This window comes from Ursus arctos, unplaced genomic scaffold, assembly GCF_023065955.2.
Source record: "Ursus arctos isolate Adak ecotype North America unplaced genomic scaffold, UrsArc2.0 scaffold_23, whole genome shotgun sequence".
Taxonomy (NCBI): domain Eukaryota; kingdom Metazoa; phylum Chordata; class Mammalia; order Carnivora; family Ursidae; genus Ursus; species Ursus arctos.
In genome coordinates this window covers 9,645,003-9,670,563 of record NW_026622908.1, presented here as the reverse complement: position 1 = coordinate 9,670,563, position 25,561 = coordinate 9,645,003, and the positions used below count along the sequence as shown (strand labels likewise).

General features: G+C 47.9%; 1 protein-coding gene across 4 annotated transcripts in view; it reads right to left on the bottom strand.

Annotated features, from left to right (window-relative positions):
- NAV2 (neuron navigator 2) overlaps positions 1-25,561 on the bottom strand; it is a 383,600-nt gene that overhangs the window by 224,780 nt on the left and 133,259 nt on the right. For all 4 annotated transcript variants that reach the window (XM_026512228.4, XM_044389055.3, XM_057317561.1 and 1 more), the window contains exon 4: positions 4,801-4,873. In XM_026512228.4, coding sequence (XP_026368013.1) covers positions 4,801-4,873 — 73 coding nt within the window. The remainder of the gene's footprint in view (positions 1-4,800; positions 4,874-25,561) is intronic.

Here is a 25,561-nt window from a genome sequence, read left to right as displayed (position 1 = left end):
TCTCAAGAGCATTCACAATGCTGACAAGAGAGGCAAACGCCAGGTTCTTATTAGGCCGTGCTCCAAAGGCGCGCTCTCCCAAAGGCCGTACCCCGAAAACCGATCTTCCAGTTTCTGACTGTGATGACAAAGCTCGTTACATCGGCGAATTTGAAATCACTGATGGTCACAGAGCAGGGAAAACTGTTGTGAACCTCGGGGGCAAGTTAAACAAGTGTGGAGTGGTGAGCCCCAGATCTGATGCACAACTCAAAGGTTTAGAAAAATGGCAGAATAGTCTGCTCCCATCTCGCCAGTTTGGTTTCATTGTACTGACCACCTCAGTTGGCATCATGGACCATGAAGAAGCAAGGCAAAATCACACAAGGGAAAATCCTGGGATTTCTTTTCTAGGGATGTAATACACATGTGTGAATAAAATGCCTCAATGGACAAAAAAAAGCAAAAAAAAAAAAAAAAACCCACAGAAGATCTAGATGAGAAAGTGCCACAGAGTCGGGGAGGGTGGTAATGTCTGATGATCACAGAGACTGGATATTTCCTCCCCTCATCAAGGAAAAGAAGGTGAGGTCCTTGAGCTCCTTGAGGACAAAGGAGTAGAGGTGCCAAGATTCACTCCAAGTTGGGTGCTGGCTTTCCAGTCCCTGGCTGGACATCCGCTCAGCACGGACTTGGCAAATGTGTCTCTTGGCCACTAAAGTCAGGGAGGAAAGAGGTGGAGAGAAACTGTATCGTGGGGCCTTCCAGGTAACAGTAGGACTGTTCTACCTACTCCAAGATGGAGGCCACAGATTCCTGCCAGTTCTATAGTGGATAATGCAGGGATGAGGAGACTGAGGTCTACAGTCTCACTAGGACCACCTTACGTGGGGACTAGGAGGGGCCGGAATTGGGGGAAACCAGATATCAATGCTACCCACTGAGGGCAAGCCAGAATTGCTGGACAGTCTCACAAAAGACTACTAATGTCCTGGGAGCAACATGGGGACAAGCCTGTGGTCAGTGGGGCATGCAGAGACTCTCACTTGGGGACAGCAGCAATTATGGCTCCCTAAGAAGAGGGCGGCAACTTCACCAGCAGCAGAATTCTGCCTGCTTTACCAGTCCCAGTCCTAGAGGCTCAGGCAAAGCAAGAAAGGGAGGGGAAGAAGTCATTAGGCCCCCGTCCCTCTTCAATCTTCTTCCTTTTTTTTCCTTCTATTTTTTAATTTTTTTTTTTCTTGAGAGAGAGAGTGATTGTGCATGTGAGCTAGGGGTGGGAGTGGGGAGGATGGAGGAGACAGGGCAGAGAAATGAGCAGCTCAATCTCGCAACCTTGTGATGACGACCTGAGCTGAAATAAAAGTGTTGGAGGCTTAACCGACTGAGCCATCCAGCCATCCCCCTCCTTCAATCTCCTAAAGCTACTTGCTCTGGGGCATATGGGTGAAAAAGAGCTTTGAGCAGAATTTGAAACTGAAGTTTAAAAAAGAAACAAGACCAACACTAAAAGACAACCCATAGAATAAGATATTTGCAAATGTCTAGCAGATAAAGGGCCAGTATCCAAAATCTATAAAGAACTGATCAAACTCAACACCCAAGAAACAAAAACTCCAGTCAAGAAATGGACAGAAGACATGAACAGACATTTCTCCAAAGAAGACACAAATGGCCAACAGACACATGAAAAAATGCTCCACATCACTCAGCATCAGGGAAATACAAACCAAAACCACAATGAGATACCACCTCACACCCTCAGAATGGCTAAAATTAACAAGTCAGGAAACAACAGATGTTGGTAAGGATGCAGAGAAAGGGGAACCGTCTTACACTGTTGGTGGGAATGCAAGCTGGTGCGGCCACTCTGGGAAAACTGTATGGAGATTTGTCAAAAAGTTAAAAACAGAGCTACCCTATGACCTGGCAATTGCACTACTGGGTATTTATTCAAAGGATACAGACATAGTGATTTGAAGGGGTACTTGCACCCCAATGTTTATAGCAATAACGTCTACAACAGCCAAACTATGGAAAGAGCCCAGATGTCCATCAATGCATGAATGGATAAAGAAGATATGGTATGTATGTGTGTGTGTGTGTGTGTGTGTGTGTATGGAATGGAATATTACACAGCCATCGGAAAGAATGAAATCTTGCCATTTTAGTGATGTGGGTGGAACTAGAGGGTATTATATTAAGTGAAATAAGTCAGAGAAAGACAAATACCATATAATTTCACTCATGTGGAATTTAAAGACCAAAACAAATGAACATAGGGGAACGGAAGGAAAAATAAAATAAGACAAAAACAGAGAGGGAGGCAAACCATACAAGACTCTTAACTCTAGGAAACAAACTGAGGGTTGCTGGAGGGGAGGAGGGTGATGGAATGAGTATTGGGCGTTACATGCAACTGATGAATCACTAAATTCTACCCCTGGAACTAATAATACACTAAATGTTAACTGAATTTTAATAAAAAATTAAAAACCAAACAAGACCATCATAAGTATTAACATAAAACTGTTCTAATAACGAACCATCACTGATGAGTTATGTATTCTGGCCAAGATATCAGGAAGCGAGTCTCGACTCAGCAGGAAAGATGGGGGGAGTTCCACATCACACAGTTGGGGGCAGTTACTGAAACGCCATGAAGGGGTGTTTCAGTAACTGTGGACACCTCCACACACTGGTTCAGTGGGCTCTTCTATGCTCAGAGACCCCCAAGGGCCACATCCTAACACGGACAAGGCTGGGGCTGAGTGTCTGCCTGATATGCCTCTGTGGGCTGCACGGCATCTTCTGAGACAGTGTTCTGGCCAACGAAGTTCTAAACGTTTCCTGGTTTCTTTCACCTGCAGGTGACATGCCTCGATTTTATCCATCTGCTGCCCCAAAAGACACCGCGAACACGAGCTCTGAACTCACACAGACCTGGGTTCAGCTCTGGCTCCGCAGCTCACTAGCTACGGGCTTTGAGGTTGTCACTCGCAACCTCTTAAAGCCAAGCTCTTCCCATCTGTAAATGCAGGCTATTATAAACTCCCACTTCAGTCGTGAATGCTGGAGTGCTGCACGTAAAAGCCTTAAAAGTGCAGGTGGTACTTACTTACTGGACAAGTAGTTACTGAATAATCTATGCCTTGGGGTATAAAGAGGATGGGGTAGGTAGAGGGACAAACAAGGCAGAAGGCAGGACAACATGTAGATAGATGGCAGAGTGGCCAGGTGTCAGCCCCAGGCCACACGGGATGAAGTTGACCTACATCGATCCACATCCCCTAGAGACCTTTCTGCTGGGCAGGACTCTGCAAGTCCCTGCTGATGCTCGGGGGGGGGGGGGGGCGGCACAGGCCTAGTGTCCGACTACTTCCAGAAACCATGAGGGATGTGTGCCTGCCACCCACCAGCCCGCACAAGAACACTCTACCAGAAGGAAAGGATGTTCCTCGGAATGGGAATTTGCATCTCCCCACCTGTCCATGGAAACCCCACACCAACCCCCACCACGCCCCAGCAATGTGCCTTCCATCGCTCATTCGGCCCAGATCTCATCCCCACGGAGGAGGGCCCATCCCCCAGGGCAAAGGAATCCTCTAGCACCCCCCCCCGCACCGCCCCCCGTCCCCCGCCAGAGCTGGGGTTAGGGCTGACCGGCCGACAGCAGCCATGGAGACCTCTGGAAGCAGTGTGTCCACCCCTGACCCGGGACGGACCCAGCGTGAGAGGTCACATTCAGCCGCGACACGGCCACGAGGCATCAATATTAGCCACCCACCCCCAATACCGGTCACAGGGCCAGGAAAACCAAGCTTTCACCGCATAGCATGGCAAAAGCAAGGAGGCCCCAAGCAGACCACATGTGCAAACTTACCTGCTCCACCGGGCTGTTTCCGTCCTCACTGCCCCCCTCCTCCCCACCCTGACCGCCGGAGTCGATGCTAATAGGCATCTTTTCAACAAGCAACCTTGCTAGGGAAAGGTGGTGTCTTCCGAGGCCCAAACTGCTTTACCTGTTCTGGGAAAACTGGAGGCAGGTGCAGCCTAATGAGTCTGGGAGGCTGCCGGGGCCTGTGGCAGCCCCGGAGCTGGCAGCCGCTTGTATTTACAAACACGAGAGAGCACGAAGATTCCAGGGCGAGACGTTGCCTGAGGCAGCTGAGAATTCGGACCAGCCATCTCCAGACCAATACTTAATTGAATAGCAAACCACCAGCACACGCTAATGTGCTAATTAGCCACCCAATTGGAGTTAATTAAAAACTAATCGGGATGTCAAAATGTAGCCTCTCATTAATATATCACGTGTTTTCTTTTCTTTCCTTTTTTTTTTTTTTTTTTTTTTGAGCCAGGAAAAGTGCTGCTTCTTCTAATAAAAGTAAGAGATAAGGATTCGGCATTTTTCCCTGGGAACCGTACAATTTAAATATGTGCTGTGGCTAAGTGTTCTCTCTCCCACAGATAAGGCCCGGCTTGATAATTAACCGAATTGCTAGCCGGGCGAATCAAATCAGCATTGTCTGATCAAGCCGCCCTCCCGAGAAGCAGCTCCATCGCCAGTACTCCCCCCTCAGCGCTTTGCAGACGTTGGCCGGCATGGTTGAATCTGCATTCCTGGAGTGATTCTTTAGGTGTCAAAAAGTTGACATCCTCAAGTCTAGACAGGCCTTGAGCTGCCTCAAAACCGGGAGGAAAAAAAACCAGAAGCGCGCACCAGCACCCTGGGCTTAACTGTATTAAAGTCGTCAGTAAGTAACAGGTGGGCATTTCTGACGATGAAAAAGCAGCTTCAGGACAAGCGCTCTGACTCACCTTCTGCAGACAGCCCCTGGATGTTTATTCCCTTAGCTGCCAGGAAATTCAAGCAGGCATCTATGTTTTCAATCTAGGAAAAAAAACAACAACGACATACACTCGATCAATGTTCAGCCTTCTCCAGAGCCATCTTTTATCAGGAACAAAGGACGATATCAGAGAGAGGGTTCACTGTGCATTTGCTAACGTTCGCAACAAGGAAAATGACATGCCAGCGGCGGGCGGATGGATGGATGGATGGATGGGTGCAGGTCAGAACTCTCTGTCTGTACTTGCACAAGAAAAGGTTACCTAATATCCCAACCACACAGTTCCAGAAGTCGAGGCCCTGGCTTGCTCACGGCTGCCAAAAATAACCAGAGTGGAATCAGAGCGCCTATGTGCACCACTGTCACTACAGCTATCCTGAAAATTTGAGCAGCTGCCAGAAAAATGGAGGTGGGGACGAAGGGGATAGTAGACGCACCCATCCACCAGCAGCTGGGAGAACTTTCCAGCACCAAGGAGGCATGCCGTCAAATGTGAAAACAGTGAACGCGAGTCTCAGCGGGGCTCTGGGCTGTGTTTACTCACAAAATTCTCAGGATGGTGGGCATTGCAGATGACGAGGGAGGGCTGCAACCTCAGTGAGCCCCTCTGTCCTTTGTGTTTTCTGTGAGAAGAAGGAACCCACCTGCCAGAGTCTGGGAGGTCTCCCAGGCTTGCCAGGGCTGATGCCACGGCCAAGGGCAAGCAAACGTCCAGCCCTCGGGAAAGAACAATTAGGTCATTCCCAAAGGTCTGATCTGACTTCACTTGTCAGGGCTAATGATTTTTTGGTCTAGAGGAAAATGTTCAGGCTCAATTAATGTCAATGGTGACCATAAATAAAAGAAACTGCTTTTGACTTGGCACCAGGATCTTTGAATTCCACACAGTTTGCATTTCACAGTGGAGACCCGCCCCCGCCCCGACTTCCTAGACTCCATCAGCATTCTTATAAATTCAAACGGGTCTTTAACCCATAGGGTTTACCTTGAATAAATGACTGTCTTTCACAGTGTCCATGTGACCATTCCCCCTCCCTCTCCCCAAATGATCTTCTGAAGGCGACTTCATAGCCACAGAGCAATGTATCTACAGTGAAAGAGCTCTAATTTGAGTATAGTCTGGCTCCAAGGCAGTCTTCCTGAAATGCATGTCCTTCTTCCCCCATGTCTGGCATTTTCCTTCTCTGCTCCCAGTCTTCAGACTTTCCAAACACGAAATTAAGCTACGGGGGCACCTGCAGAAAACTGCACTCATTCTAAGACTCCACTCCACCCTGAGCCCGAGGCTACTCCATCCTTGACATTTTTAGATGGGTTCCCACCCCTCTCCCAGCCTCCAGCTCACCCTCAAAGATCCTCATTTGGAAGAGTTTTTTTTTTTTTAATCTCTAGGAAAAGGGGCAAAATGCAATTTCTTGCAAACTAAACAAATGCTGATGTTATGGGTTATGGCTGCCATCATTGCAGAAAATCATTTCTTATAAAGGGGGAGGAAAACAAGATTGCTTTTAACTCTTCCTTCCTTCCAAGCCAGAAGGACCGATGGTGACAAGCAGGTGCTGCCATCATGGAGGGCAGGGGGAGGGGAAAGAAGGAAAAGAATGGTGGGGAGGGCCCTGTGGAAGGTGTTTTGAAGCAAACTGCTTACATTTTAAGTAATCAAAATTAGATCTCTAAATGCTATTTCCCCCTGTGACAAGACTCTGCTTTTGAGAAAAACAACTATCAGTCCTTATTCCCGTGACTGTACACAGTGGTAATGTAGCAAAACCATACAAAAGGATTTGTTGCCCCCAGAGAGGCACTAATTTTTAAATCATGATAAAATTATAAAATTCTTCTATCCCTTTTTTCTTTGAATAACCCTATCCTGCTTCTTCAGTCTATCCTGCACATGGCTGATAAGTGTGGTTTTGGCAATTATGTCCCCGTGAGAATGGAGATAAAGAAAAAGCTGACCGCCCCGGAATCTGTTAATGTAAAATCAAAAATAGTACACTTGGTATCTATCCTGGCAAGCGTCATGGAGGTGTGCTGACGTGGGTAGGTTACGTTTTTTCAACAACAGGGCAGCAAAGTAGCATTGATTAAAAAAAAAAAAAAAGACACCCTCCAACATATTCAACAAAAACTGCTCCCTCTACTACAACACTGTAATTCTATAGAAATTTCCTTCCTGGGAGCATAAAGGACATTGACTTGGCACATTCATGGAGCATCGCATGCATGTAGTATCATTCCAAGTGCATGGTCATTTCTTCCTGCAAGGCTAGCCCTTGGTTCATTTCAATTCGGCCATCTACTGGGCTTTTTTAAAATGATAAATTCTATTAAAGAAATGAATAATTATCAATAGGTTACCTAGACGACTTCTTCCTCCTGTTGCTTTTTAAAATCCCTATCATTCTTTCAAAGAATTTCATAATTTAGATCAGTTCTCCACAGGGCGGGGAGAGTGCGGGAGAAGGGGTAATAATGTCGCCACCCCCAAGGGACATCCGAACATTGTGTGTTCTCACAATGTGGGCGGTGCTACTGGTATCGAGGGGGTAGAGGCCAAGGATGCAGCTATTCATCCTACAATGTGCAGAACGAGGAAAAATCCTACCCCAAGGGTCAAGAGTACCCAGCCGGAGGAACCTGCGATTCTTTTCATCATTCAATCCATATAATTGTGTAGACGTCTGCTGTGTTCCGGGCTCTGTGCTGGATTCTTCTGACCATGTTGTCCTCCTCCCTGTCCAGGAGCCCACACTTACATAACCCTTCTCTTTAGGATCCACAGAGCCATCGGACACACACCCCAATTCCCAGCCACGTCAGGGAGAAGCACAGCATATAAACAAAGGAAGCATCAGGATCCTCCTTCATTAGATGGAGACAGAAGGCCTAAGCGCACCAAGAACGCCTTCTCCTAAAGAGGAGATAAAGCAGGGAACAGTATCTGCATGGCTGGACTGCACTCCCGGAATACGTTAAAACTAAAAATAAGAACTTGGGTCATCATTTAAAAGACGATTCATAAGCCCATCAAGAGCCTTGAATTTTTTCCCTCTACTCTCATTTCTCTGCTCACAGAAGGAGTTCAAAAAACATTCCTCAAGTCTCAAATCCATTCTTTAATAATGTTCCGTTAAAGTTAAAAATCACTCCTGACAAGGCTGCTGAGACCCACGCTCTTTTCATCTGCACCCCAGGAAGAGAGCAGGGCTGGGAAGCAGAAGAGGGTCAGATGTGGATTCCAACCTCCTGGCTTCACTTGGAATGAGATCAGAAGGGGAGAATGTTTCTTTGATCGGCCTCTCTTGGGATTGAAATTCACCTTAAGGTTTTCTTCCAAGTACCATACAGGTAAACAACCAATCCATCCCCCTGCACCGCTGAAACTGCAAACGGCCACCACACCCGGTGAGGGGACTGGCCTGGGCACTCATTAAGGCACAAGGGTGTCCTTGTGCCCATCGTTAATGAGCCCCGTGGCTCATGTGCTATCCAGACTCGCAGTGTGAGAGGCGGGATCTGATTAAAGCTGGTAATGTAGAGTGATGGGAAAGGCTCTTAACCAGCAAAGTATGTAAATACGACCAAAGTCGTTCATTAACACATAGCAGCCAATATAAACTACTTTCCAAAATTAGCTGACAAAAATCTGTGCAAAGCCTGACATTCCAGTGTTGCTGGGGGCGGGGGGTGGGAGTTGCACTTCACACTGGGGGAGAAGGCTGTTGCTGTCGCTGCTGCCATGGAAATGGGTCTGAGAGCTCTGGGATGGCGTTCCTGGAGTTTTAGCTGGGGTAGAGGTGGGAAGCCCAGAAGCGGGACCACAACGTGGCCTGGAGACCCTGGGAGCAGAACGGGGCTGGCTGCAGACATAGGTGGAGTAAGGGAAAAGACCAAGACGCGCTTGCACAGTCTTCCCTTTGTTTGGGGCCCTAGGCGGTCTCCACTGTGCGTCGTCCCTGACGATCCAGGGGAAAAAGGCCACAATGAAGGCTCCCTCTCAGTCTCAGCCAGGACCTCCATCCCACAGTTGTGTAGTTTCTCAACAACTCTGAACTTGAGGCTTGCCGGGTAACTTCCACGGACTGTGTGTGTTGTAGTCTCTGCTGCCCGCGTCCAAGGGCACATCTCCACCCAGGACAGCCAGAGAGCAAGGAAAATCGAAACAAATGCCAAACAACTGGAAAAAGAAGGGGGAGGGATGGGAGGCCAATGGAAAACTTCACATTTCAATCATGATTAAGGCTGGACTGGGTCTCATGATAAAGTAAAATATGCAAACCCCGGAAGAACGGCTGTATATCTCCTCGGTAGCTTAGAGACTGATCAAATACCATGTGTTGTGGCAGTTGTCATGGCAGCATTTTTCTCTGAATACCAGTGTAGCTGAGTGCAAGGCGCAGGAAAATGATTGATGCAAACGAAGACCATCTCTCTGGGCACTACCTGGCCCAAGGGGACGATGGGGCTCTGGGCATACGGGTAAAGGGGGCACTAGTGTTTATGAGTTAAGAGTTTCTCACTGGGCCCTTTGGAGACCTCCATCCTGGGAGGAGAGGCAAACGGCTGCTGCATTAAAGTCAGGCACGCTTTCAGCCATTTTTTAAAAGTCATGATACCCAGAGCCTAGGGAATGGTAGACCCGGACCCCAGACAAGGACTTGCAAATTCTGGGCACTTTAAAAGCACAGTGAAGCTTCTTCAGAAGCCCCATACATCAGCTCAAACAACTTCCTTCCAGAAGTGTGACCCTCACACCTGATGCTGCTACTTATCAACAAAAATATTCATTTACCCATTCCTTGGCCTCTATCTACTGAACACCTAACTGGGAAGACAGCGGTGAATAATCCCTCACCTCGCAGAAGGGGACACTTTAGCATAGCGGACTGGGCATTAAGTCAGCAACGCACAAGTAAGTACAGACAACATCTGCCATGTACTAGAAGACCTCGTCTAGCCAGGGGATCGGGGAGGGGGTGGATAAAAAAATTTTTTTAAGGGAAGTTTATTTATTTTTAAAGATTTTATTTATTTATTTGCCAGAGAGAGAGAGCACAAGCAGGGGGAGCGGCAGGCAGAGGGAGAAGAAGGCTCCCCACTGAGCAAGGAGCCCTATGCGGGACTCGATCCCCGGACCCTGGGATCATGACCTGAGCCAAAGGCAGATGCTTAACCAACTGAGCTTAACCGACTGAGCCACCCGGGCGTCGCTGAATAAAAATTTCTTAAGGAAGAAATAGCATGCAGGTTCAAAGAGACAGGGTTTTTTGTCCATCTGCCCACTGATACAGCCCCAGGCACCTAGAACAATGAGCACATCATACTCAAGATTTGTTGACTGAAGGGGAATTTGAGCTGAGACCTAAGAGTTAACTGGACACTGAGAGTGGGCAGGAAAACTATACCAAACCTCGTAAACCTAAGACTTAAAAGATTCCATGCAGGATGCAACATACCACGTTCTGGTAACCAAAGGAGAATCAAAATGGCTGGAGGCCAGCAGGCAGGGGAAAAGAGCTAGGAGATAGGACTCTGAGCAAGAGCAGAGGGCTGGCCACACAGGGCCACATTTGAGAGCTCGAAGGACAGAGAAGGGAGGGGTCCTCCCAGCTCTTAGGGAAGCCTTGAACTGTACTATCTCCCCAAACATTACCAGGGCAACAGCAGCCAGGCCAAGCCCTTCTGGTCTAAAAGCTTGAGGATGGGCTATTTTGTGTCTGGGATGGCTCAAGCAGTGTCCTTGAAGTGGGGGCTCCAGTGACATCTAATCTGGTCTGGGCATGGAGACGGGAGGGATGGGAAGGGGAGGACAGCGTCTGTGGTCACATGTACTAGGAAGGTCTGCTTCCTAACCAACAATGCCTTCATGCCTTTCAGACACTCCTTCCTCTGCCCCCTTCCAAAAATAAAAATAGAAAAGAAGAAAGAAAAAAAAAAAAAAGAAGAAATCCAATCATGAAACCAAACCAAAAAGCAAAATGAACTTTGGAGAAATGCTTCTCCTAAATGCCTGTCTCATCTGTGTTGTCTCTTTCCTCTGCGTTCCTAGGCCATGACCTGATGCAGCATTTGTCCAGCTGAACTGTTATTTGGATACCTCTATTAGGGCTGGAGCCCAGCATCATCCCGTGATCATATGGCTCATGGGCCACAGTGTGGTCCTGGAGACACAGTCAAGTGAGATCGAGCTGGTGGCGCCTGGCTATTATGATTTTCATTTTAGAAGACCCCAGAAATGAGGGAACTATATGGTGGCACTTCAAATTCTCTTAGGTGGGGAGATATTCAAGAGCATCTCCCCTTGTGAACCCCAAAAGTTGCTGCTTGCTTGGCTATGCATGTAGCCATCCTAGCCCAAAAGCACAAGGGTCTCCACCCCTCCTCTGGCCATTTATACATCAGCTCTAGCTTTCTTGGCAGCTTTGAAACAGAAAGCTGAAGAATGTGGGACTTGGGCTAGTTGGGGCTTCAGTCCCTAGGTCTGTTTCTCTTGCTGCTTCAATGCCGTGCCCAGCTCCTTCATTTGGCAATGTTATCCACCTTATTGTATATAATATAACTTCAGCTTTCCAAGATGTTGTCAAGAGTTCCTTAAAAAAAAAAAAAAAGCTTTATAGGAGTCTCTCTGCTGTTACTGTAAATGGGTAAGCCCATATGGATGAAAAAATTCTCTCTAGTGGTGAAAAAAAAAATTGAAAACAAGAATCTCAAATTCCTCCAGTGATTATCTTTTTCTACTTTGCTTCCAAATGCTTAGAATACTTCATTTTCCTATTACATTCTGACTTCTCAATTTTTCCCTCGAGACAAAGAGAAATCTGGAAAGGGAGGTGTAGCTAAAGTTCTAGAAATCAGTCCTTACTCTGGAGGCTCCCATAATGAACCCTTACAGTTGAGCTCTGCGGAGTATCCCCAAGTAGAGAGGAGAGGGACCGTTCCACTGGACATCAGCACGGTCGGGAAGGCCCCTCGGCTGCCCCCGTGCGCGTTCGTCCTGCATGCCATTGCTAACGTCATCTCCCTGATGCAGTTTCAGAGTCACGCTGCCTCGCTTCCCCGTCCTCCCCACAAAGGGACTGTTCCAAGGCGAGGCCTCCAAGTTAGGAGCTGGGGACCAACGCTAGGGAGGAGTGACGGGGGCTAAGGAGGGGTTTTCAGGGACAACACAGGCTTTGGAGTCAGACAAATCTGGGCTCCAATCCTGATTCTGCCATTGACTACATCAGGGTCTCCACTAAGTTTCCTCAGCGGTCCGACCTGCAGAATGGGCACGGCAACACCCGTCACACAGGGGCGTGGCGCTCATTCTGCGAGAGCATGTATGTGTGGTACTCAGCAAGTGCCCCTTAACTGGCAGTGTTTGTTGCTATGTTGTCGTTGTTGACATGACGTCTCTGGGCTATACTTCTAAGGCCACGACATGCCCAAAGCTATGTCTGGAGTTGGCCTCTGGCAAAGCCGAGTTCGACAAGCTTACCTGGGCTGCCTTCCATTTGCTCCTGGCTTTCCCCTCAAGCCTGGCTATCCAGGACACTGGGTCCTCTCCATCACCTAACATCCAGCCTCTGTGTCAGCAAGCTGCTCCTGGAAAGATGGCAGTAAACTAATTCACACCGGGGCACAAGGACTGCTGCTGGCTTCCCCCGGGTGACTTCCCCACTGGTACCTGTATCGCATCACAGTCACTAGATGACCGTTATCTGTCGGGAGAACGTGGGCTCTGGACTCCTCTGCACTGGATTCTGGTTCCCTCACAGATCACCCACGAGACCCTAGCAAAATGACTAACTGCTTCAAGCCTCAGCTTCTTCATCTAGAAGGGGGGAATGTACAGAACTATTTCAATAGAGATACTGAAGCAGAGACAGGTTGAACTTGGGTCAAGGATCTGGAACTGTACATAGCCAGAGCTTTAAAAGACTCTTTCTTCATACAATTCCATAATGGCAGAATATGCGAGATCACTGGCCTCTCCTGAAAGTGAAGGATCATTTTAGAGTTTGTGAGATACTCTGAGGCTCGCTACATTACACGACACCCGTAGGGCTTCGCTATGAATGGGTTCCTTGTAGCTACAATTCATTTCGACCCTGTTAGAATCAGCACTTTCTGTCCCAAAAGATTTCTGGTCAAAGTCTCCTTTACTAAGTTACATAAAACAAACAAACAAACAAACAAAAAACAACCCTAAGACAGCAAATAGTGTCGTTAAGAAGGAGCAATGATTGGGGCGCCTGGGTGGCTCAGTCCTTGAGCGTCTGCCTTCGGCTCAGGGCGTGATCCCAGAGTCCTGGGATCGAGCCCCACTTCGGGCTCCCTACTGGGAGCCTGCTTCTTCCTCTCCCACTCCCCCTGCCTGTGTTTCCTCTCTCGCTGTCTCTCTCTCCGTCAAATAAATAAAAAAATCTAGGGGCGCCTGGGTGGCACAGCGGGTAAGCGTCTGCCTTCAGCTCAGGGCGTGATCCCGGCGTTATGGGATCGGGCCCCGCATCAGGCTCCTCCGCTATGAGCCTGCTTCTTCCTCTCCCACTCCCCTGCCTGTGTTCCCTCTCTCGTTGGCTGTCTCTATCTCTGTCGAATAAATAAATAAAATCTTAAAAAAAAAAAATAAATAAATAAATAAATAAATAAATCTAAAAAAAAAAAAGAAGGAGCAATTATCTTTTGTGGAAAACCCTGGTTTTTCCTACAGAGAAGGGTACAAACTCAGACACCAACTTCAACAATAAAGTCCTGCCTTCTGTACCCCAAATGTGTGGCTGCCTCTTGAACCAACAGAGAAGAGCGGTGCCGTGGACACGTGCTAGAAAATTGCACTCAGGAGCTAACTAAAACGTGGTAGCCTCATTCGTTCTTTGATGAATAATGACTATTTACTCTTGCAGTCTGTGCTCTACGGGAAGGGGAAACAGGTGACAAGACAGGGTGGTCCTTCTTCACATGACAGACAGCCTCCTACACAAAAGCAGACATGACGCAAATATCTCCCCACTAAACGTAGATCCCAAACATGGGCAGGGTTAACTTACACCTATCAACTCATCAACTCAAAAGCTTGACATGGACTCACTATGCTCTTTCCAGTCTGGTTCTTTTTGTATCTTGGCCATATTTACATCCTTAAAACCATAAACCACCACAAAGCCTTCAGGGGGCAGAACAGAAACATAATATAAAACAAAACAGCAGATCCTTGATACCCTCCACGTGCAGCAAATCCTCCGTTTTGGAAGTACCACTAGAATAGGTCATTTTATGCACAAAGCAAATACATATAAAGGAACAGGGTAATGGGACCCTTTGCAGATGAAGGCCAAGAGCCAGACGTGCCCCCCAGTTTGGTGACCAGTTCCCTCATTCTAGCCTGTGAGTGCAGTTTTGTGATTGAGCCAGTTCACCATTATCTGTGGCTATGGTTCTTCTGGGCGGCTTGTGAGCCGTCTGTCCATGGATTTCAACCCTGTAATTCCAAGGACAGCCAGCACGCAGTGCAAGACACACCCTGGCAGCTTCAATATGCAGGAAAGTAAAGCCGAGCAGAGTGCCTTAATGCCCAGTTCAGAATCCTGCAAGGCTCTGCCCTCCCACTGGTGAAGGCTGGGATAAAGGTCTCTGCCCTGTCGTCCTGTGCCTGCAAACATCACCCTGTCGTGTTCTTTTCTGCTGGAGATGGAATTCAACACTTGCCCCTCCCTTTCCACTCCAATTCCAGATGCTGCTAGCAATTAGCTGGTCGTGATTATATGCCAGGCACACTACCAGCACCTTTCATATACGTTATAATCTATTTTTTGTTAATTTCAAAAAGCTGTTAGTAGGTATGGCTACAGAGGGCAGCCTAAATTCTAGATCGCTGGCGATGATTAATATATAATTGGGGAGATTTTGCAAGTAGTACACAAAATATACTAAGACACTAGATTTGACCAATAGTTTCAAATTCTAAAATTTGTGATCTCAGCAAAGAGCTACATGCCAACCAATCAGAAGTCATATGGCATCAAAAATAAAGAATATTATGAATAATTAAAATAATTCTCCACTCTGTTTACTGCCATAGGCAGAAAGCCGGAGGCACCAAGTCCACCGGAAGAAGAGAACAGACTAGACAAGGAAGGTCTCTATTACAGGATATCCTTGAGCTTTCCAAGGCTACAAGATATCTAATGCACCTGGGAAGAAATAGTGACAATTTTTAACTTGTCATATAATGCTAATCTCTGTTACTATTTCTGTCCTTGTCAAGTATTCAGTTGAACCAGATAAGACTGCAATTTTGGGGAGGTAAAAAATGGTTAAATATTGGCCATTTCATACCATTTTACCTATTATTAGGAAGATACACTCCCCCTAAAGGCTAAAATTAAACTGTGGGGTGACTATACAAATAGAGCGCTTTAGAGCTACTCATAAATAGAGCATCAGTACATCTGAAACTCAGAATAAAATCTCTGCAAGTCTCTCTGAAAGGAGTCTCACAAGACAGAGGCAAAACATCGAGGCTAACCCTTAAAAGGCCCTCTGCTTTAGAGTTTCCACAGTAGGATTCCCTTAGAGAAGCAGGATGGGGTCCGGGAAAGGCTTTCCTTCCCAGTTGATTTCTCTCAAAATCTCCCAGGAAAGGGAACGAGGTGTCCTTCACAACAGTGAAGAGAATCCAGGCTGCCTGTTTCCCTCCTCTTGTCTTCCTGCTCCTTCAGAGGAAACTGCAAGAAAGAGGACATTCTGCCACCCACTCCCATCTCCTCCAGAGGATAAGGCTCAGGGCAAAGTGTTGTTAGCTGCATTGTGACTGGAGCCATTGCTGAGAGGAAATTTCACCTTCCCAGAGAGACGGGACCAGAGGGGAAGTCTGTGGATTTCTTTGCTCCTTATCTTAGGGTAAGGTCCTTGATTTCCCCGAGCCTCAGTTTTTCTTTCAGAAAAATGGGCGTAATTATCCCTTTCTCGAAAGCCTTACAGAGACCTTCCAAGAAACTAATATTTGCACGCTTAGAAAGCACAAAGCACTGGGATAAACTCTTTTGCATACATTATTATTTCAGTTCATTGTCCCTAGGAGATGAGGGAGAGCTATCACCATCTTCCAGATGGGGAAATGGAGGCACGAGGCACAGATGCGCCCTTCTAAGACTGCGGTTATTAAATAAATGGTAGAGCTGGAATTGGAACACGTAGTGGAAAGAGGTTTAAAGCTGTGAAGCCCTCTACACATGCAATGTTAACAACCAAATGGCAAGAGCTTCGCTATGCTCTGGACCACTGTGTTTGGTCACCTCCTCTACCCTGGGACTTCGACTGTGTGACCAGACCAGTCACCAGTCCTTCCAAACCAAATCTCATCTTCATAGCTAAAGGATGAAGGACACTTCACAGAGGAAGGAGCTGACTTTCCCCACGTTCTTTTGTACATGTTTTGTGGGAGGTGTTTATGATCCTTTTCTGGTGTTTGAAATCTTCAGGAACAGAAATTATGAATGTAAACATTTATGGGCATTATTTTGAAGTCAAAACGCTCCCCAAACAAGGATCTTCCAAACCCCCATATGCCAGGGCTTAGGATCCCTGAGGAAGTTCATGACACTCCTAAGAATACCATAGTCTGGGGATCACAAACCTCAAATGTGTGTAAGGGACAGGCAGGTTACAAATGAAGAACGAAAGCGGAGTATAAGACAATAGGGAATGGTGGAATGGGACAAATGCAGCCCACACCCATCTCGAGGGGGCAACTGCTACCTGGGTTTAGCCGATTTTGGCCTGAGGAGTGCCAACCCAGCACTGGCAGATCATCAGGAAAAGAAAAGAAAAGAAAAGAAAAGAAAAGAAAAGAAAAGAAAAGAAAAGAAAAGAAAAGAGAAAAGAAGGGAGAAGAGGGAAGAAGAGAAGAGAAAAAAGAGAAAAAGGAAAAAGCTGGAAGGTCAATTTTTATGAAGTACATTGATTTTCATCTAACTATCAGCACCGATTCAGTTTTTCTTTGTGTTTTGAAAGGTCTTCCGGGACCTGACCTCAGCTTGTTGGCAACCGTCCTCCCTCTGCCGAGGGTGAGCACACAGGCATTCACCTACTGACCAGCCCCCCACACGCAGACGCCATAGGCTAACCATGCTTTAACCAAGTGCAAATAGGAAGTCCTTGCTCAGTTCTGCTTCATGGAAAAATTAAAAAAAAAAACAGAAAACAAATACACAAACAAAAACACCCCTCTGATGCGAGGCTGGAACTACATTTTTTATAAACTGCATGAAGACACACGCAGGGGTGTGGATCCAAGCATGAGGCCCAGATGGCTGTTCTATAAACCACAACCTCCATGGCTACAAATCACCATCCGATCTCTCTTTTAGCTCAGAAGATGTGTAGCTATTCTCCCTCCACACGTCCTCCCATTTGCTAGGTTCTCTAACCTTACTGAGCACCACGTTGCCATGGACGGTGCCTCGGCCCCAGGCAGGTGTGCTGCGCATTTCTTTAGTAAATATTCCCTGAGCATCTAGCAGGGCCCAGGCCGTATGGACAGATGGTCAGATGCAAGAGCGCCCTCCAAGACGTTAACATCTACTGGGATACAGGCAGTAAAGTACAATGTGCGAGAGGATTAACGCTTCCATCTTTCAATAGAGGAAACCAAGGGTCACTCGGGTTAAGTGAGCCACAAGGGACAGAGAATGCGCTTGCAGACTCCAAGACCACGGCCAGGCGCAGGATTCAGATCGGATCCATTCAGAGCTTCCCACAGTTCTCAGACAAGGGGATGTCTAAAGCATCTTAGCCTTTCCGAAAAAGCAAAATGACTGGCTCATTCTAAATCCTTCGATTTAAATAAACCCTTTAGAGTTACTGTTAATTTTTAAAATTTTAAACAACTTCGCAAACTAACTTACGTTTACATGTATGTTTGCACAGGCAGGGCCCTAAAGAGGCTTTTTGTACTTGGCTCGAAGACAACTGTTGGCAAAGTGTCATCACCAGTCCAAGAGCATCAGCATCACCCAAGATTTCCTCGTTTAAAAATGCAAAGACTCCAGCTCCACCCCAGGCCTCCTGAATCAGCAGCTCTGGGGGTGGGCACACCACTGTTGGGACAAGCCCTCCAGGTGACTCTCCTGCGCTCTCAGGCTGGGGTGGCTCTGCCCTGGGAGGCTTTGCCAACCCAAACGCTTCTTCCCTCACCAATGAAAATCATCTGCTCTAGGGGGGTCTTTTCCGCACGTCTTTATAACTAAGTTAAAATATAAAATTGTGAGAGAGAAGGTTAGAGAGAATTTCTTTACAACAACTCAAGTTTCTTTACAACATGTACAAATACAAAATACATATTACGTATCCGACATATTGAAATTTGATGTGTGACGTCACCCCCACTCTCTGGGCAGTTCCTGGACAGTTGGGCCATTAATTGCTTCACTCATTCATCTAAGAACCATGAGCTGAGCACTTCCAATGCAACTAGCCCCATGCCAGGTGCTGGAATATGGAGATTTTTACTGAACCAAAAGATGAAAAACACGCTACGCATATTACAAAGCTTGGATGTTATTAAACAAAATATGATAAATATCTCAAAATGTGTTTAAAGGTTGTATTGGTTACGAGACAAACACACATGAGTAGGGGAACATAGTACCTACTTCTAAATGTAGGTTTGCAAAGAGGTCAGGAGTCCCTGGAGCCCAGCTTGTCATTGGCACCTGTGGCTCCCATGACAGCTTAGTGTCGGAAGTCACCCACGATATGGCCGTGCAGTGCCGGAAACTAGATATGGGGCTCCCTTCTCCCCCTACTTCCCTACAGTGACCTGCTTTGACTCCAGCACAAATGTGGCAAACTCTGTTCTGAAGTCTTCTAACAATGGAAGCAACTTCCGGCCAACTCAGAAACTGAGGGGCTTGCAGTAGCCAAACGAGCCTCTGCTAGAAACTCCGATAGCCTGTCTAATATAGCAGGAATTATTTTGGTTGACTCCCAGAGACTATTAGTTTCCTGCTTCTGCTGTATCTAGGGACCAACATATATGGCTTAAAGCAACCTAAAATTCTCCTAGAGTTCCAGAGGAAAATCAGTCTTGGGGAGCCACAGTAAATGAGTCGGCCAGTAGTATCGTTCTGGAAGCTCCAGGGCAGAATCGGTTTCTACTCTTTTCTAGCTTCTAGAGGTCACCTGTGTGCCTTGGTTCGTGGCCCCTTCTAACCTCTTCAGAGCGAGAGCGCAGCATCTTCCAGTCTCTTGCCTCCCACTCCCCCCCTGCTCCCATAGTCACATGTCCTCACTCACCTCCTTGCCGCCCTGAGAAGGATTCTGGTGATCACAGCAGGCCTGCCCAGATAATCCAGGATAATCTTCCTGTCTCAAAACCCCTCACTTAATCACACCCGCACAGTCCCTTTTGTTATGTAAAATAACATTCACACAAGTTCCTAAGATTAATATACGGGCACCTTCGGGGGTCCACAGTTCAGCCCCCACAACACTGGGTGCCTACTTAAAGTAGAAAAAGCCGTTCAGGGGCGCCTGGGTGGCTCAGTCGTTAAGCATCTGCCTTTGGCTCAGGGCGTGATCCCAGAGTCCTGGGATCGAGCCCCACATTGGGCTCCTCCGCTAGGAGCCTGCTTCTTCCTCTCCCACTCCCCCTGCTTGTGTTCCCTCTCTCGCTGGCTGTCTCTCTGTCAAATAAATAAATAAAATCTTTAAAAAAAAAAAAGAAAAAAAGAAAAAGCCGTTCAATGCACAATAGTTAGGTATACAGGACTTGTCAGCAGGGAAGGGAACGAACATCTCACGCGCCCTATCCATGAGCCAGGACAATACCAGGCGCTTATTAGACCATCCCTCATCCATCTCTGGCAGCAACCCTAGGAGGCAGCTTCCATCATAATCCCCCGTTCACAGAGGGAAGGCTCAGGTTTAGTAACCTGCCCAGCACACGTGGCCCAGGATGGAAGACCCAGGGCTGCCTGATTCCAGTCTTCTTCTTCAAACCACATCTTCTCATGAAGGAAGGCCTCTCCCCCAGGCTCTGCCCACGCCTACAGGACGGCCAGAATTACAAATGTAATTTTTGTGCCTTCACGTCACAGTCCATCTTTTCTCTTCTTTAGTCAGTTTCCTTAGATGTAGAATAGTCTAACAGTTAAGGAAAAAGACTCTAGAGTCAGGCTTTCAGGGTTCAAATCCCAGCTTATCCCTTCTTTGCTGTGTGAATTCATGCTCGTTACTAAACCTCTCTGTTTCCTCATCTGTGAAATGGGAATAAAGGTAATTGCTCTCATAGGGTTTTATGAAGATAAAATCCATAAATGCAGATGTCTAACACTTTGCCCGGTTAGAAGTATATAGGACACAGGTATGCTACTCTTATGTAAGAACACAGACAGAATCTGGGACAAAGGCACTAACCCCAGGCTCTGCAGCAGGAGGGGAAGAGAAGGAGAGATTCTGTAACATGACTCATGTTTAGCCCCCGGCAGAACACAGCAAACCGCAGCAGGGTCTAAGTTCTCTATACCATTCAACGGAATGAACAAGATCTATTTCTCATCTACGAGAATAAAAGGAGTTAAAACATGTAAAGTACTTACCACTTATTTTTTAGATTTTTATTTATTGATTGATTTAGATAGAGAGAGAGAGAGCATGAGCATGGGGGAAGGACAGAGGGAGAGAGACAGAAACAGACTCCCTGTGGAGTAGGGAGCCCTACTTGGAGCTCAGTCCCAGGACCCCGGGGTCATGACTTGTGCCCAACGCAGACGTTTAACCATCTGAGCCACCCAGGGGCCCCAAGCACTTACCATTTTCATTGTCAATGTTAATACTCTCTAGTGGTCGTAAGGATGCCTAAAAATGCTTACCTCAAGCGACATAAAAGAACTCAATAAACTAAAAGTTAATTGCACTGTTCTACTTGGGTCTTCTGGATAAACCATGAAAAAAGGAATTAAAAGGAAAGATATTTCTAGGATAATGCTAAGGAACTTCCAATACCCAAATCATGGCCATAAATAGGGATCTGACAAGGGTCTGTCACAATCCTTTAGTCACATGGACAAGTCCAGGCCAGCTCCCTTCTTAGTCTTTCCACCCAGCCGTCTGCCCACCCAACCATCCAACATTTATTAAACACCTACTGGATGTCCATCATCTAAGTGTATCCTATGTTAGGATACTCAAGTGAAAGACATAGCGTCTCCTTCAAGAAGATAATTCAACAGACAACCACAAGGGAGTGCTGTGAGAAATGCAGGCACCGAATACCAGAAGATACAAAAGATGACAGTACCTAATTATTTCAATTACTTGAGACAACTATTGACCTAAAGATTGAAGGTCACAGTATCCAGGTGGGACGATCATCAGTTCTTCCAGGCAGTCTGGACAGCATGTAGCTAAGTACAAAGACAGGAGTACACAGCCTCTTTGCAGGCACCCCAAGTTCCAGTATGCCTGGGGTATGGAGTTTGAGTGGCTGAGTGGCAAGAAATAATGGTAACTGGATTGTGAAGGACCTTCTATTGTGTGTGCAAGAGTATGGAAAGGGAAAGGGGTAGCCCACAATGGTTTAAACAGAGATGTGACCAGAGAGGCAGGAAGCTGGACATGGATGTTGCCTCCATGTTGAAAGAGATCACTGGCCAAAACACAAGCAGTGACAATGAGTGCCATTGAGTGGGAAGTGGTGGATACTGCCTGCTGATCTTGGCCCTGGACTCTTTCCACTTTGGTTAAATTCTAAGTGGCCTGTGGACTTTTCCTCATTCCCTCTCGGTTCTGTAACATGTGTGTGCCCTTAGGGTGGTGTAAAAATAGGCCCGGGGGCCCAGGGAAGAGGCAACTCAGCTGCCCAAGGATCTCAGACACTCCCTAGGCATGTGGCCTGCTTTCTCTCAGCTGTTGGGAGGGCTCAAGGTCACTGGGCCTGGAAACCTGATTCTGTTGCAGATGGCCTTCCCTTGGCCGGGGAAGCTCTGCGGAGAACACAGTGGGAGGTACCTGGCGCCAGGGCTGTCCAAGGCCATCTCAAGAGGCTGCCTCTCACCAGGGGCCCCTCCTTTTTCAGCTCCTGAGGTTCAATCAACAGGTCAACTCAGGCCCTTTCCAGAAATACTCTCCTTCCTTCTCCTGATCCTGCTGTATCCACAAATGAAAAATTAGAGTAGGGAATGTGGAGGTGGAGACTATTTTTATTACACCCCTTCTCTGTCACAGAAGTGAACACCATAGGCTCTTATACTAGATAGACTTGGGTTCGAGCTCCAGCTCTGCTTCCTAGGTGAGGAATCTGCTTCCTAGGTGAGAAAAAAAAAAAAAAAAAAGACCTTGAAAAAAAGCCTCAGTCCCCACATGCAATTTTTTCAGGAGGGGGGAAAAAAGGGATTCTGCTCATGAAATGTAAGTTTGAAAACCAGTGCCCAGTCCTTCTCTGTGTCTACATGCCAACGCCTATTGTTTGGGAAATCAGGTGCTACCATGTCCATGGGGACCTCCGAGAGGACAGGGTGGGGGAGCAGAGCTGTGCTCTAAGCAGCAGGGGCACTGAACTTTCGGTCTATGGAGCCCTGGGGGACACATGGGCCGGCCTCTGGGATCCACGATCTACTCAGGTGCACGCAAAATTCTGGGGTGTGTGCAATCTGGGGAGGAGAGGGCCTTAGCTTTCTTCAGATTTCCAGAGGATTCCATGTCCCCAACACATGAACGACGTGCACAAATCATCGTCGTAGAAACTGCCACGTATCAAGTGCTGTTCCTGTGCTAGGAACATGGGGGTAATGAGCTCACCTACCTGAAAGGGCTGTCGGGAGGATGGAGGGAGAGGATGGCTGGGCAGTGCTTAGCCTGGAAACCGGCACCAGGCAAACACTCGACAGGCTCTCGCTGTATGTTATCATCTTAATCAGTACTGCCCCCGATTATCCCTTTCGTTGCCTCGTTAGTACTATGGAAACTTTATGGGCTATGTGTTATCAACCCCACTTTCTAGAACAGGAAATAGAGCCTTCAAAAGGTTAAATAATCAGCTCAAGGCCACAGAAGAGTGGAGAAGGAACTCGAACTCAGCCTGTGTAGTTCCCAAGCCCAGCTGGCCCTCCGTCTAGAAGTTCAACGGCAAAGGGGCGCCTGAGTGGCTCAGTATGTTAAGCATCTGACTCTTGGTTTCAGGTCAGGTCAGGATCTCAGGGTCATGAGGTCGAGCCCCACATCGGGCTCCTCACTCAGCGCAGAGTCGACTTGGGATTCTTTCGCGCTTCCTCTCCGTCCCCTTTTGCTCCTCCCCCTTGCTTGCGCTCACATGCTCTCTCTCTCTAAAAATAATAAAATCTTTAAAATGAAAAATAAAATAAAATAATAGAAGCACCAAGGGAAGAAGGCAGAGCACTTGGAGAGCTCAGGAGGTGGCTTCAGGCTGAGAGGCCCCAGATGACCCAGGGCCTGAGATCAGCGTCCAGAGGGATAAACAGCCCTGGGGCTTTCCGCTGAGAGGGCCAGCAGGCCTTGCTAACTTTGCACCTCTCTTCATCATCAACAACAGAAAGCCAAGCCCTGTAAGATAATAATGACGAAGACAGAAAACCACCCCCTGCGGCAGCCATTCCTAGGCTCCAAAGTAAGGCAATATCTTGGAGCCCAGGGGTTCGAGGAGAGGCAGTGCCCTCGGGCCAGGCTCCAGGCAATGTTTCTCCTTCCAAAACGAATGCATAACTCTGCTGAACACAGCACTTGAAAGCCAAAAAGATGCCCCTGGGTTGCCATGGCAATGCTAAACAGACAAAACATTTTAACCAGCTCTGACGCACATACGCAAAACTTATTTAAGGGCCAAACGGACAGACTGGCGGGTGAGAGGGCGCGGGAGTGTTTCTACAGCTCTGTCTCCAAGGACATAGCCCCCAGAGTGTCTAGGTCAGCCCGAAAGGGCCCAAAGGACTCCTAGGGAAAGGGAAGTCCCTGCCATGCCTCTCTGCCTCGTGCCCACAGTCACTATCCTAGGAGGGCCGCCGCAGGGTTACAGAGCATGCTGAGGGTGCTGGCTCTGCCTCTCCCTGGGGACAGCCCTCCACCACGAGGCTCTTCAGTCTCTTCACCAGAATGGGGGGAGTGTTACGTGGGCCCACAGCAGACTCGGGAGGATGGGAGGTGCCCGTAAGCATAAACGGGCTCACAAACCTTACGACTGCGCAGATACAAGTCAGAGCAAAGAGTAAACTCACGAACTACCACTTCCCACCAGGGGGCATTTTCAGGCCCCAGATCGGTTATTTTCCTTTAAAAATACTTTACTGCAAGGCCCAGTGGGGGTTGTTCCCCCGAATGTGGTGATCTGGGGAGTGATGGTGAATGCAGAAGACTTGTCCCAGACCTGAAGACTGCCATGCCTACGGGGTCTGCTGTATTCGGGGCTCTTCCATGCCCCACCCTCACCGCAGGGGAGGAGTCTCACCAGATACACCTTATGGTGTTTCGGTGTTTCCGAAGGTCATGGGCAAGTATGCTACAACACCTTCCTCTGCAGGGTCCCCGACAAGCTCTTTATAAAGAGATGCTCCAGGAATGTGAATCCTCTTCCGTCCATCATTCCCCTGTGTGAACCCTCTGGCCTTTCAGACTCTCCCTAGAAGTTTCTCTTACACCCCCCTCGTTCTCGGATGGAATGGGCCCCCACTGTGCCCTGTGCACCGATGTCTGTGCAAATAGCCGCACTGTTATTCCCTGGTCTCCTGCCCACTCCTCACGCAGCTCCTGGAGGGCAGGGATCTCCTCTTGTTCACCTGAGCGTTCACGTGGCCCACCCCAGTGGTCGGCATCGGTCAGCGCTCTGTGAAGGTCTGCTGATCGGCAGGCTCAAAGGGACACCGCCACACCCATGGCATCTGTGCCTCAGTGCCCCTGAGATTTTCTAGTCCCAATGCCGGAGCTTTCTGCTCTCACTTCCGGCCTCCTGGAAAAGAACATGTGAAGCAGAGCCCAGAGTGCAGGAATTCGAGACCTGAGCCGCTGGGCGGCCTGGTGGGCCAGGAGAAGTGACGGGGCTGTGGCTCCTACCCACAAAAATCAAAGCTCTTGGCCCTACTCACAGGTTGGCTGATGGACTGAACTTGCCCTTGAAAAATGGAGCAGCACCCATTCCTCCCGCTCTAAGACAGGATTGCTTTTCTTTGACTCCATTCTTCAAGGCTGCTGAAGAGGCTGTGTTTTCTTAGGGAGTGAGCACATCGACTCCGTTGATTATTGCGAAGGGAGGCGCAGTTACCCTCCCAACAGGTGTACTCCCCACGTTCTCACCTCTTTGTGGGTCGTCTTCCTTTTGCTGACATGGTGCTCCCCACATGCCTTCCCCTGTCTCCCCCAAATAGGGGATTTGTAGCAAGCAACAGCAAAATTTTATCATGGGCTGCCCCAAATAAAGCCTAATTGGGAGTCTGACCTGCTAGGAGTCTAAAAATGGTGGCTCACCCGCTGTGTCCTATTCCAAAAGTACGCTTCCCACGATTAGAAATGTATGAACTCTGTATATGCTCGGACAGGCGCACACGCACACACACACAGGCGTTCTAGTCGACAGAACAACACCTGTGCTTGTCTAAGAGGCACTTCCTGTGTGCTCTAGGTGAGGTTCCGTCTTATGGATCTGTCACAGTTGGTGATGTAGGGCTAACGACAATGGCTCTGTTGTCTTTATCATCTTTCTCATTTCCTACAGAACGGAATGACTGTGGTGGAGGTTT